Source organism: Pseudorasbora parva, chromosome 1 (assembly GCF_024679245.1).
Source record: "Pseudorasbora parva isolate DD20220531a chromosome 1, ASM2467924v1, whole genome shotgun sequence".
In the NCBI taxonomy this organism is placed as follows: Eukaryota; Metazoa; Chordata; class Actinopteri; order Cypriniformes; family Gobionidae; genus Pseudorasbora; species Pseudorasbora parva.
In genome coordinates this window covers 61,113,852-61,128,437 of record NC_090172.1, presented here as the reverse complement: position 1 = coordinate 61,128,437, position 14,586 = coordinate 61,113,852, and the positions used below count along the sequence as shown (strand labels likewise).

Below are 14,586 nucleotides of genomic sequence, written 5' to 3'. Positions count from 1 at the left end.
TGTTACAGCAATGCATTCTATATCTACTAAAGTGTTAAATTCAATTTCCTTACATTTTATGCAGTCCTTCACATATATTAGGAGTCCACCACCTTTCCCAACTTTTCGATCCTTTCTGAAGACTTTATATCCCGGGACCAAGTATGCAGTATTCGGCGATGATTCTGTCAACCACGTTTCAGACAAGCAAAGCAAATCGAAATTCGAGTTTGTAAGTAACTGTTCCAATTGTTCAGTTTTTGAAGCAACGCTTCTGATATTTAAATGTCCCATTAGTAATCCTTTAGGCTTGGAGCGTGGATCCCATAGAACTTTTGAATGATTCATTGTTTTAAACAGATGTAAGCTCTCCTTGATCTCATTTTGAGCACGCACTTTAAAAGCACCGGTACCTTGCCGTCTGCAAACTCCAGCAGGGTGTAATTCATCACGGTCAAAATTAGGTCCAGGGTTTTGATGAATATCGCTCGCCAACAAAAGAGTGATAGCTAAATAGCTTATTGTCCTTCGGAAGAGTTGAGATGGCTTTCTTCTTTCAATTGAGCGCAATTGCTTCGTTGGTAAAGCCGCTTTCCCGTTATTTAATATCACGGAAAAAGAAGTGAGCTGACTACTTGAGTCAAAAACAGTAACAACAGCTTGCTTGTTTTGTCGCCGCTGATATATGTTTGTCGGCCAACAGCAGCGCAATGATAAAATCAAGAGGAGAACAATATAAACAACAACAAAGCACTTCTGTGTCCAGTCAGCAGTAGATTGACTTTGTTTAAGTTTAAGATCAAATTTAACTTTAAAATCAGGTTTATCACCAATTTTTGGTTTAGAATCGGAATCGTTTGCACCTGCAACTCCTGCCCTGCTGTCAGCGTGCACCACGCGTTCCGCCATATTGATTAATAGAGTAGATCATGAGGAATCCTATTAAGCTAGGATTAGGTCTTAGTTCAATTAGGAATGAGAATAGTTTTTGTGCCTAAATAATGACTTATATAGTGATGGGCCGATTTCAAAACAAAGATTCGAACCGTTATGAATCAGTGAATCGATTCATGATTCGGCTCGCAAGATTTCAGCAGTTTGGCACGCGATCTGAATCATGAATCGATTCACTGATTCATAACGGTTCGAATCTTTGTTTTGAAATCGGCCCATCACTATAGAAGTCGTTATTTAGGTTTTTTGCGCACAAGATCTATTCTCATCACTTCATAAATGATTGTAGAGCCGCTGTAGTGAGATGGGCTGTGTAACGACGTCTTAAATGCCTTTATGGCCCCATTTACACTGCATGGTTCATGTGACCCAATTCCGATTTATTCCTCTCATGTGGCACAGATCGGATATGACGTGAACGTGTAAGCATTAAAAAACAACGCATGAATTCCGATATCCTCAGATCGGATTCAGGCCTCACTCATATGTGGTAATAAATCCGATATGATTCGGATGCGTGCATTAGCGTCTGCCATGTAAGCAGTCACATCGGATATCCCCCAGTAAATGCGAGTCGTACGTCATTGATAAAAGGACGGAGGCGAATGACGTCAACTCAGGTGGACACAAACTGCGTGCCAAGTCCTCGGTTTTCATGCGGAATTGGGCTACTTTAACACAGTTTTGAGTTGCAATTGGATGGTTTTTGTTGTGAAAACCTGGCAACCCCATCAAGGGCTCTCCTCTTTTTCTCCGCCTCAAGAGAGAAATGTTTTGCCGACCTTTAAAGATGTGTGGAACAGTGCAGACAGCAAAACGTGCAATCATTTTGTCTGCGTCCATCGCATATCGCGCTGTTTTACTTACTTTCAAGAACGTCTTGGGCTGTTTTGCCAGTGTACAGTGTAAATCCAAATATCGGCTACGGGTCGCTTTTGAAAAGATGATGTAAGCGGGTCGTCAAAAAAATCGGATATAGTCACCAAATCGGAATTGTGCATCAAGACCTGCAGTGTAAATGCAGCCAATGGGTCTTGAGAGAGGAAATGACATTGGTGTCATTGAAGGCCTTTCTGAGCCATCGGATTTCAACACTAATATCTTCATCTGTGTGTGAAGATGAACGGAGGTCTGACGGCTGTCCAACGACATTAGGGCGAGGAATTAATGACAGAATTTACAATTTTGGGTGAACTAACCCTTTAAGCCGGGATTAGGTCTTAGTTCAATTAGGACATCTAAGTATCCTAAGCGTTGGGAATGGCATGCACTGGTGTGCATTTTGAGACAGAACAATAGCACTGACATACAGTATTTTAAGATATGCGAGTGAAAGTTGCTTTTTTAGCTAAAATAGCTCAAACATGCATTTTAGGTCCCGTCCACACGAAGCCAGAGCTTTTCGTATCCAATCTTTTTTTCCCTCGTTTCATGAAATATCTGCGTCCACACCAGAGCTATGAAAACGACTGGTGTGCCAGGCCAGTGTGTGGCGCTGTAATTCTCCCACAGAAATACACTAAAACGGAGAAGAAGTGTTATGGATAGAAGGGGTAAAGCAATGGATGGAAGTGAGGCACAATCTCACAATAAAATAACAATAAATACATTTGCTACTTAACAGATGTGTTTTATTAACGCCTACACCTACCCCAAACCTAAACCTACCCTTACAATAATGCAGATACGGTAATTAAATGACGCGATATTGATGTGCGCATGCCCAGTGCCCGTAGTTGTATCCCTTAACTCTTTCACAGTGCCGGACGTAGTGAGATGACATCGCCGTTTTGCAAAACATACGGATTCGCTGTACACACGAAAACTGAAGATTGTCGTTTTCAGATTTATCCACTTTGGGACCCGATTTAAAAAAATATCGGGTTCGTGCTTGCAAAACGGCGGATCGGTGTGGACGAAACGCGGTATTGTGGTGTGACAAGCAGCGGGGCGAGGGACCGCGAGAGCGGGCCGGTGACGAGTGGTAATGAGTACCAGCTGCGTGACACACCGGTCTCGTCTCGCGGCCAAGTGACGGGAGCATAAAAGGAGGAGCGAAGGCAGCGGAAGACGAGAGAGGACCAGGCCTGGATTTATGTTATGTTTTGTTTACGTTTTATTAGGTGTTGGTGGGCAGTTGTCTGTGAGGGGCTGCCCGCGATTTACTTTTGTTTTGTTTATTTAATAAAAGTTGTTGAATGTTCGCCCGTTCCCGCCTCCTTCCTTCCCATCTACAAACTTTATTACAGGTACAAAATGTATACGTATACAGCTAAACGCGTCTCCGTGTGGACGGGGCCTTAGTCTGGGACTCGCTTAAGCCTCGTCTGTTAAACCGGGGGCGAATAAGGAATAAGTATGATGTTTAACTGACTTGAGAACAGTGTGCATCTCCTCAGTTTCCCTGTCAGTCAGACTCTTCTTCAGCGAGCCCAGGTAGAACGGGTTCGGGTGCTTTAACCTGGGAACCTGACACAAAACACACACAAAAGATACACAAGAATTGGATTACAGTTTGTGCTGGACTATACAAAATATAACTGAAGTGTTGTTATTATTGAAGGGCATTTAAACCTAAAATATGTATATATGTATATATATATATATATATATATATATATATATATATATATATATATATATATATATATATATATATATATATATATATATATATATATATATATATATGTGTGTGTGTGTGTGTATGTATATATATATATAATTTATTATTATGTTTTGATTTGGTGATGAAATCTGTCAAATGTAACATTACTAAAACAGCACATAAACTGTAATTAATGTAAGACGAACACCTTGAAAAATCCTGCACTGCCCAGGCTGCCGTCTGACCCTCCCGAGCCGAAAGAGTCTCTGCGTGTCCCAGCAGGGAGCGTCCGCCGGACTGGGTCCGGTGTGGCATGAGGACTCAGGCCTGAGGTGAAGGAGGCGTCCGCGTGACCCTCGCTGCCACTATCAGACAGACTCCTCTGTGGACTCGGCCTTCGTCCCCTTAGACCCGACCCCACCTCCCCAAACAGACTTCGCCCCATCCCGCCAGGCGACGGTGGTTTCATGGCTGCAGTCAGCCGGTTGAGAATCGGCGAGCCGCCCATGCCGTCCTGTCGGTCCCGCCCACCTGCGGGGAGGAACCAGTCGGAGCAGGAGAGGCAGGGAGTGGGCGGAGCAGAGAGACGCTCCTCAATGGTGGAGTCCAGACTCTCCAGCTGAAGCAGTGTAGCTTTGACCTGGTCCACATAGACACAATCGGGACCAGGAGATCCCAGAGCGGGGGATGCACAGCCACCGGCCTCCAGCAACACACACTGCATGAAGTGCCTCTGGAAACACACGGCAGGAAAAACATTTATACACTGGGTAAGCCTTACATTTTCAATAATTCAATGTTCAATAACCACTTAAACTCCGCGGACCCTGTGCCGGAATGACATCGTCATGCATATGCTTTCAATTTTAAATGTCTGTGGAGCAGCTATAACCTCATATGTGGTACCATTTGAAAGCTTAGAGTCTCTACTTTCTGGAGATATGCATCACTTTGGCATTTGTTTTACACAAAGTAACCTATTTAACACTAAATTACTCTGGTACCATTTCCGGCTCGATTTGGCCTACCCAAATTGAAAAGCCTCCCATACACACATACAGTGGTCTAAGTTCAAATGTTGGAGTAATTTTACAGGAAACCCTTTGAAGTTACATAAAACACTGCTAAAAGTGATAAACATGTAAGTATATGTAATCAGAGCTGTAATAACCACCCAAAAAAGAAACGCTTTTTGATTTTTTTTTAGTTATAAATTCATTTTTGAAAGTGTGTAACTCAGGCCCTGTGTGCTCTAGGACCCTGCAGACACTGCATTTATCTGCAATCTTGAGTGCCTATCTATTGCATTTATATCACTGTATATGATGGTGGGAGGGGGTGGTGGAATGGGGTCGCAGGGTAAGTGGAGGGGGGTCATCCCTTCAGACCCATTTGAGTAAATCTTGCACAACATCACACAGACAAACTTCTGCTTTCCACTATTTTCTGTAATTTAGTGGAAATAGCCCAAACTGTTTACAGGGTCCTAGAGCACACAGGGTCTGAGTTACACACTTTCAAAAATGAATTTATCAAAAAATATTTTTTTGGGGTGGTTATTACCTATACTTACATGTTTATCACTTTTAGCAGTGTTTTATGTGACTTAAAAGGGTTTCCTCTAAAAGTTCACCAATATTTTGAACCTAGACCACTGTATGTGTGTACGGGAAGCTTTTCAATTTGGGTAGGCCAAATCCAGACGGAAATCCCCAAAATGGTACCAGATGTTAAGCGGATAACTGCACTTAACATATAGTTACCATACATAGAGTAAGATTGTTTTTGAAAGAAATTAAGCCTTTTAAGGCCTGTTCACACCAAGAACCGTAACAATAATGATAAAGATTTAGTGTTTTCATGTGGGATCGTAAAGGAAGCCAGAGGAAACTGAAACTGTCATATGACTTCTATCATATCCGTGATTCGTGGAATTGGTGGTGTTACAACTAGGGGTGTGCCATATCATACCGTCCACGCTAATACCGGTATAAAGTTTTACATGATAAAAAAAAGTGTCATATTGCGATATCAAGGATATTGCGATATGACAACGTATGGCGCATGTCAGCCTCCGATGACGATTTAGTACCTAAATAAAAGACAGCTACTTGGTTACAAGTGGTCAGCCCTCTTGACAACTGATATAACATTGGCAACTTAAAGCTGTTATTGATGTTTGCAGCGCAATATTTGACCGGAACGGTAACATTGTCGGTTATTTTCGTCAGTTTCGGCTCGTTAGATCCAGCATTCTGCCTCCTTTGAGTCAGACACAGAGATAAAGTAGTGTATAAAGAAATACGTTTATTTGAATTAATGGATTATAGTGAAGGGGGGGATTCTGAAATCCACTGCCGCTTCAATATACCTGTATATATTCATATCCTAATTAACTTCATAATCAAAACTTTAATCAATATTTATCCTATATTATTATAATGATTCTATCCAGTTATGATTTAGTTTTAGCTTCATGTTTTCTAAAGTGTGTATTTGGTCTCTGAGGAGTGACTGAGGGTCTGGCCTAGAGTTGTGTGATATATCACTAAACACTGGCAACAAGGTCATATGTTTGGATTTTGGAGGTATCACACACCCCTAACATGTCAGGAGTGCAGTAACAGCGTTTGCTCACTTAGCCCGGCTTCCAGATATGAAATATGGATTTGTCTTTCATTTAATTTATTATGCTTTATTCCTTTTATATTTCCTTTTACTGAAACACTAAAGACTCAAGATGAATATTGCCTGTACTATTGTGTGTCCCTCACACTAAAGGAAAGCACACGTTATCAGTATGTTTTGGTAAGAACTAGTTAGAACTGGAGCTTAATCAGCTCCAACCTTGGAGAGACTGTGTATCTGTGTATGTGCGCAATATTCTATGTTACAGATCAGAATGGTGTTCAATGGGCACCCTAAGAGATGGGTGGACTTGTTGTTCTGGGCAAGCTGGCGCCTGCTCCAGATCTGGAAGGTCACTACGGGCCTAATTCTGGGTGAAAGCATCAACAAGTGACACGTCAGTGGAAACGTGCATCAGATTAACTGACATGAGTGGAAATTTACCATGACTGTGCATTGTCTCTGAGCCAATCAGAAGCATCCACATTGCAGTAATGACGTGGATAAGACCTTGAAAACGGTATAACTGTTGGGACAATTGTATGTATGATAGGGCGAGGCAACGAGACGGTGAGAGAGGGAGCGCGGCCTACGAACTCCTTGTGAGACATGAAGCTGGCTTCTGCTTTTGAAACTGCAAACAATTCTAAGTAAATTTTTCTTTTAATTAATTGCAATCCTGACTCTGTCTTCATTTCTTCACTACTGGTCCTGGGTCATAAGCTGTTAACCCCTAACAATAACATTTATTTAAATTACTTTAAGAGAGAGAGAGAGAGAGAGAGAGAGAGAGAGAGAGATTTATACCTGCATGACTGCGTCTGTTCAGCATCTCTCTTAACAGTGAAGATATGTGTTTATTATTTAAAATAGCGATGTAACCCCGTCGTTGCTGAGAAATGTAACGTAGTGATCCAGTGGCAAAGCTATTTTTTTGCTAAAAGTCACAGGGTGGCGTTGATCGTTTTCTGTGGTCTTGAATCTGCAGCGCGATCTCCGCTCTATTTCTGTGTGTGTGTGTGTGTGTGTGTGTGTGTGTGTGTGTGTGTGTGCCCGCTTCATAATAAAAACAGTGCATTTATATAGAACGATTATTCATCTGACTTCGAACTACCTGTGCATTAAACAATTTTATTCCACACCTTCCTGCCAATTAGAATCGAACATCAGACAGACCATGGCATAAATTACTTTAGTTACTGTTAAACTAAAATGTTGTTATAGTTTTACTTAAGATTTCCAGTGAAAACACTAATATCTTGTATCAAAGCTATTTGCTTTGATTTGACTCGTGCTGTGTGTGACTATAAGCTGCTGCCGCCTTATGACAATAGATTTACACTTTGAATGAAATATTCTCTCATCAGTGACAGCAGCTCATTGGAAAAGGATGGACAATGCCCTTCATTTTGTTTGCACTAATAAATGCTGCTGCCTACCAGCTGCAATAACCAATAAAACTTTGTTCCATATATTTTTTTTCTATATCATCACAAATATTGTTATTGCAAATATTCTTGCCATTTGAAAGTGTGTAGGTCTACTTGCATTATTATGCTGTTATATTAGGATTATATTCAGTGACATAAAAAAAAGTCTTAAAATGACAATAATATTGTTTGTCAAAATTATTTCTGCGACGATATATTGTGAAACAAAATATGGTTATTCTGACAGGCCTACACATGATCCTTTAGAAATCATTCTAATGATGATTTAATGAAGCATCTCCAGTTATTATCAATGTTGAAAACACTTGTGCTGATTCTTAAGAAAAGAGCAGCGCTTGTGCGAGATGTGTAACACAGTCGGCGATCCCTCACCAGGCCCACTATGAGCAGGAAGTGTGGTCCGTGAGGCTGGCAGTATCCGGGGTTGAGCTGGGCTCTCCGCTGTGGAAAAACTTCCCTCCACACCACCAGCTGCCCCACACGCTGCTCGGACGCCAGAGGAAGCAGACAATAGTGCTGACAGTACAAACACACGTCCAGAAGGTCTTCTTTAGGCAGGTGGTTCGCGATTAGATATCCCTGTCAGACAGAAAAACAAATACAGATCTGTGTTCTGGACCTTCAGTAGTGTAATAAAGACTGCGACCATGGAAATATGGGGAAGATCTGGCAAAACACAAGTTCCTCAGCAGTCTGAAGTGTGTCTGAGCGTTTTAACCAAGCAGTTTCTGTTGAAGCCAATACAGAAGTGACTTAAACTGCAGTTCATCGACTGGCCACTAGAGACAGGCTCCAGAAGGAGCAGAATCTCATTGAGCCTCATGTTAAAGTTCCCATTCTTTGCGATTCCATCTTTCAAACTTTAGTTAGTGTGTAATGTTGCTGTTAGAGCATAAATAATACCTGTAAAATTATAAAGCTCAAAGTTCAATGCCAAGCGAGATATTTTATTTAACAGAAGTTCCCATTCAAAGCCTACAGCGAGCGGCCGGTTTGGACTACACCGCTGCACTTCCCGCTTTAATGACGCAACTAAAACCATCTGTTGACGAACCCTCCGCCCACAACAACACGCAAATTCGGGGGCGTTGTCCTTTTGCTCTCGCAGGTCGAGAATAGGAAGCGTTGTTTTTGTAGAGTGTGTTTGTCGCCATGCCATTGAAACGCTGTTATTTTCATCCCGGAGTCAAATCACCTTTGTTTGGCTTTCCCACGGACGCTGTACGAGATCAATGGCTACAGTTTATGGTTAACTTAGTTCCGGAAAATTATAATCACAATTTAAAACTATGTGCAGCACATTTTGCTGAGGACTGCTTCCTCAATCTCAATCAGTTTAATGCCGGATTCGCAGAAAGATTATTCTTAAAAGATGACGCAGTTCCCTCTTTGTCTGGAGAAGGCGTTGTTTATGAGCCACAACCGGTAAGTGTATTTTATTATTTAAGTCGGTCCGTTTAACAGTTTATGTAACTCATGACACAAAGTGCAACGCTGTTTAGCTTTGTTAACTAACGTTAGATGGTAATTGAAACTAATCCAAAAAACTTAGCATATAAAAGTGTAGTAATTCATTCAGACTCCATCGATTGTTGGTGTTTGTAATGATCAGTTTAAACTACTGAATAGACAGCTTACCATTCTGAAACATCCAGCAAAAGTCTTTCCTGAGCAGGTTGTAATCGATCCTCTTCGATATTCTCCGGGTCTGATTCCGGCTCAAATTGATAAGGCAATATAGACATTTTTGCAATAACATTGAGCGCGCGTATCTACACGTTATGGTAAGAGGCGGGACCTTTCCGGGCAAAGTTTTCTTAACTTCCGGAAAGGTCCCGCCTCTTACCATAACGGGGAGATGCAAGCACTGAATGCGCGCTCTTCTCCACGTGGGAGAGCAACGAGACCACGCCCCCTATTTTGCGTGTTCTTGTGGGCGGAGGGTTCGTCAACAAACGGTTTTAGTTGCATCATTAAAGCAGGAAGTGCAGGGCTGTAGTCCAAACCGGCCGCTCGCTGTAGGCTTTGAAAGGGAACTTCTGTTAAATAAAATATATCGCTTGGCATTGAACTTTGAGCTTTATAATTTTACAGGTATTATTTATGCTCTAACAGCAACATTACACACTAACTAAAGTTTGAAAGATGGAATCGCGAACAACGGGACCTTTAAAATGGCCAACTTTACAGCAGAAAAAACATGTTTACAGCCTGGTACAAATTGTGGTATTGGCCTATACGGCTAATTTTGCCCTTCATGACAACTGTGAGGGGGGTGAATTTTTGTATAACTTATTCGTTTACATTATATAAAGCCTTAACGTGTCTCAGTGGTCTGAAGTGAAAAAACAGCGTGTCTGAGCCTGCTGTATCATACTTGATACACACATTTCTAAGGCCTCTAAACTATCAACATCATCAAAACCTTTCTCTCGCCTGATTGACAGGTCATACTTTTTTTTTTTTCAAAGTAAAAGGCCTTTTAGTAAAATTGTAAAAACCTTTCCAATCAGCTCGTGCTTCAAGTTTCACGTGACTTTTATCATGTTAACTTAAGAATTACTTTTATATTGCTATTATTATTTCAAGATGAACACTTAAAACTTGATGCAACTTAAGTTTACTTGATTATTCATACATAATTTGTTTTTGGTGAAAATTATAGTATCCAATAAGAACATCAGGCTTCTAAGGAAGGTTTATTTGTTCATCTTTCAATCGTCATTGTATTGCGTTACATTATATGTTTTAAAACTACAGGGCTTTGATAATAAAACTAAGCATTGAAATATCCTCTTACTAAGACATATTATTGGCCGATATAAGGCCCTATTTTAATGCGCATGGTCTGAAGCGCATTGCGCAGATGCACTTAGAGCATGTCCAAATCCACTTTTGATAGTTTAACAAAAAAAAAATGCTCAGCGTGCCGGTGCATGATCCAAAAAGTGTTGCACCTTGTCTCTTAATGAGTCATGGAGTCTCATCTCCCCTTTCCTTTAAAAGCAAGATGCGCTGCACCATGGCGGATTCACTATTTACATGGCAGAATAACACCCTCAACTAGATGAGTCAGTTTAAGTGCATGTGTGTATTGCCACGATTGGATAAATAAGTGGCCAATTTAATTCGTCATTACTGCAAATAGGTAATTCTGCTACATGCGATGACTATACATTATGACATGTAGGCATTGGTATCTTTATGTACACAATAATAATATTCTACATTGTAATCCTTTTATTTTTAATATTTGGCATGTGTGTGCGCTGCTGTGCGTCCCTGTTTGTGTAATAATGTGTGTACGGGCGTAGTGCACGTACACATGTCAGTAGTTTGATATACTCATATAATGATTTCAATCATTTACATTAAAGCTTTCAGAATTATCATCTTATTTTTGGCTATATAAATATCAGATCAGTATTTTGCTCAGTCTGGGTCTCTGAATAATAGTTTTTTTTTTTAGCTCCTCGAGTAAGAGCCAATCAAGCCTGATGATTCAAACATGACACTCAACAAAAAACACATGGACATTTTTTTTATGGGACTTTTTTTTAAATATCTTAAGTCTAAAGGTTCAATAAACTGTTCAATTCCTCCCGAAAAGGAAAAAACCTTAATGCCTTTATATATAATGTATTATAAAGGTATTAATAATGTTTTGTTATAATGCATTATACATTTTCGTTTAATATTTCCATCATATTTAATTCCTTGTCACATCTGAAATTGGTTGTTTTTCATGCGTTTTAATGCATTGTACATTATAAAGGTGTTTTCAAGTATTATGTATTTATAACTGTGGTTAAATATTCATGAGACCATTAAATGCATTATAAGGTGCATTACAATGCATCATTAGTGCATTAAAATACTGGTAACACTTTAGTATGGGGAACACATATTCACTATTAACCATGACTTTTACCTCAATAACCTCCTAATTTACTGCTTATTAATAGTTAGTAGGGTAGTTTTTGTAGCATTTAAGTTTAGGTATTAGGTAGGATTAATGGGTCCTGCACACTGTGCGATTTTTCAAAATCCTTTGCGAATGTCCCTTGTCAGACTGTACAAACATGATCCCCGATGCAAGCCATGTCACACTGTAAGATCTCAGTTGGCATTAATGTCAGACTGCACGATAGTGAAGGCGCGCTAAAAACGGACATGCGCTAGAAAACTCACCCGGAGTTGTATATCATCAATGAATGTCGCGTTCAGTGACGGTGAGCTGCATTACACGCGGGGCTGAAATGCTGGCTACAAAGAAATCTCTAGCTCTCGTTTTGGTCATAGTTTGTCTTGAAAAACGGAGATATTTGTCTGTCGTCGTAGGAGAAGTCACACTGCAGGATTGTGTGCCAAATCTTCTGACACTGCCAGAATTTCGTCTGAGGTCAAATTTGATCGCAGCGCTCATTAATCGGCTGCCGGTGAACATGTCAAACTAACGACCAAAGACGTCAGATTTTAGCCTAGGATCAGAGGAATCTTTTAGGATTTGCTAAATTGGTCTCAGACGGCCAAATCGTGGCCAAAATCGCACAGTGTGCACCCGGCTTAAGAGATGTAGAATAAGGTCATGCAGAATAATGCATTAATATGTGCTTTATAAGTACTAATAAACAGCCAATATCCTAGCAATATGCATGCTAATAAGCAACTAGTTATTAATAGTTAATAACTGAACCTTAAAATAAAGTGTGACCAAAATACTTTTATAATGCATACAAGGTTTTGAGTAAAGTGCTACCTAATAATTTTCTCACTATTATTACAGGGTTAAGGGAGCAACAGATGTAGACTAGATAAATAATCAATCCTCTTCACATCATCATTCATAATTAAAAGAGTCTCTTCATCTGACAGCTGCATTCACAAGAAGCGGCATCACCCTTCTGTCAGACTTGTTTCAGATATGAACGAGACTCTTTTACAAGCATGATTAAATTTCAATTACTTACTGACAGCAGCAGTGTAACGTTTTCCTTATGTGACACTGAGCAACACACACAATGATAACATGCAGCTTCAGGAGGTTCAAGACTCACCTTGTAAAACAGACAGGAGCCCAAAATGACGTACAGACGCCTCATGCCGTAGAAATCCTCAGACTGACCAATGAGAGAACAGAGAAAGATTAGTGTATGCAACAGGACACATCTTGCTACCAGTGTAATTTTAGTACCACTGATATACTATATTAGTTTTTGTTATCATTTTGAATTAGATAATTCATTATGTAACATTTTTCCATAGTTATGGAGTCGACAATAAACAAACATATCCTAGCCAGTTACAATAACTCATCTTACCATGTCCCCAAAATCTGACGACTCAAAGTCAGAGAGGACAGTGTCCACTTCAACCTGGAGAAAGAGTCAAAACATAATGAAACCCTGAGACCATGTGTCATTTATTAACGTGCACACAGCTGCATGAGGGTGTTCATGTTTGGGAGACATTTTCCTTTAAATGAATGTATGAGAAACTTGTTTCCATCCACTTATTTTTATGTTAATGAGATATCACATAAAAAACTCGATGTAAACACAAAGATGCACATGATTTCCAGAAATGAGAATTTAAAAAAAACATAGTAAGCAGTAAGATAGTAAGCAACCATTGAAACAATGCTAAATCAATGTTAATGCGTCAACGTTAATTGCACTGATTTAACATTGTTTCAATGGTTGCTTACTATCTGGGCATGCACTTTATACTTGTGGTCTAAATACACAAGTTTGGTGTAATTTTCCACTAGATTGCAGCAAATATTGATGATACAGACCAAATTCTGTTTTCCAGTATTTTCTGTAATCTAGTGGAAACAGCCCAAACTGTCTGCAGGGTGCTAGAGCTCACAGGGCCGTAGATATACACTTCAAAAATGATTTTGAAACAAAAAATAAACTTTTTTTTTGGGATGGGGTATTTAAACTCAGACAGAGTTTACTAAAATGTTTATCACTTTTAGCAGTGTTTTATGTAACTTCAAATGGTTTCCTGTAAAATGACACCAACATTTGAACTTAGACCACTGTATGTGTGTATGTGAGGCTTTTCAATTTGGGTAGGCCAAATGGTCCCAGAGTAATTTAGTGTTAAATAGGTTACTTTTTCTAAAACAAATGCCAAAGTGATGCATATCTCCAGAAAGTAGAGATTCTAAGCTTTCAAATGGTACCACATATGAGGTCAGAGCTCCCCCACAGACATTTACAATTGAAAGCATATATTTATCAGGGTCTGCAGGATGCAAGCGTGTTAACTAGGGATGGGCATTCGATTACATTTTCTTAGTCGATCGTCGGGAGATCTAACGATTAATCATTAATATTTTTATAATAAAATTAAAGCTACACTGTGTAACTTTTTTAGTTTACTCTTAGCTAAAAACACGTAGTTCTTTCAAAAATATATGTGCTCATTAATGTATATTTACTTCTTTCAAGTAATAAAGTATTCTCGTAAGTTTATAATATGCTATTGAAAACACATACGGGTGAGGGGTTCGAATGCCGGTCGCCATGTTGCTCCTCCATCTTGAAAGTACATTAGCCAAAGAGGGACACACCCGTAAATTCCAGCTTCGCCTTTCGCGTTTTAACACTCAATGGCATGAATGTGAAGATGGGGATTGCCGTGTTAATCTTGGACTAAATCGGCCACCGTAGGAGTTAAAACGAAATCAGAATTGAGAGGAACAGAAACTATTGTTCACTGGATGGTCATGTACCTTTACACCGCTAGATGGGGGAAAATATCACACAGTGGAGCTTTAATTATTTTACTTTTATAATTCAAAAATTCAATAAATACAAAGATGAGACCTTTATTACAAGATCAACTTGTGGCAGACAGTAGACAGTTAGCCAAACCGAGCATATGTGCGTGTGCATATGCGAATGCCTTTGCACACCAGGAGCATGTCTGACGCAGCGCTGCTGCTAGGTGATA

The 14,586-nt window shown here is 39.8% G+C and overlaps 2 protein-coding genes across 2 annotated transcripts in view; both read right to left on the bottom strand.

Annotated features, from left to right (window-relative positions):
* Positions 1 to 14,248, bottom strand: part of aadat (aminoadipate aminotransferase) — a 72,480-nt gene extending 58,232 nt beyond the window's left edge. Inside the window, exon 1 of the mRNA XM_067447148.1 lies at positions 14,130 to 14,248. Within this exon, the coding sequence (XP_067303249.1) occupies positions 14,130 to 14,171 (42 nt within the window). The 5' untranslated portion in view covers positions 14,172 to 14,248. The remainder of the gene's footprint in view (positions 1 to 14,129) is intronic.
* intu (inturned planar cell polarity protein) overlaps positions 1 to 14,586 on the bottom strand; it is a 71,568-nt gene that overhangs the window by 14,262 nt on the left and 42,720 nt on the right. Inside the window, exons 9-13 of the mRNA XM_067447137.1 lie at positions 12,942 to 12,995; positions 12,678 to 12,740; positions 7,993 to 8,199; positions 3,750 to 4,274; positions 3,308 to 3,402 (exon numbers count right to left, since the gene is read on the bottom strand). Of these exons, the coding sequence (XP_067303238.1) occupies positions 3,308 to 3,402; positions 3,750 to 4,274; positions 7,993 to 8,199; positions 12,678 to 12,740; positions 12,942 to 12,995 (944 nt within the window). The remainder of the gene's footprint in view (positions 1 to 3,307; positions 3,403 to 3,749; positions 4,275 to 7,992; positions 8,200 to 12,677; positions 12,741 to 12,941; positions 12,996 to 14,586) is intronic.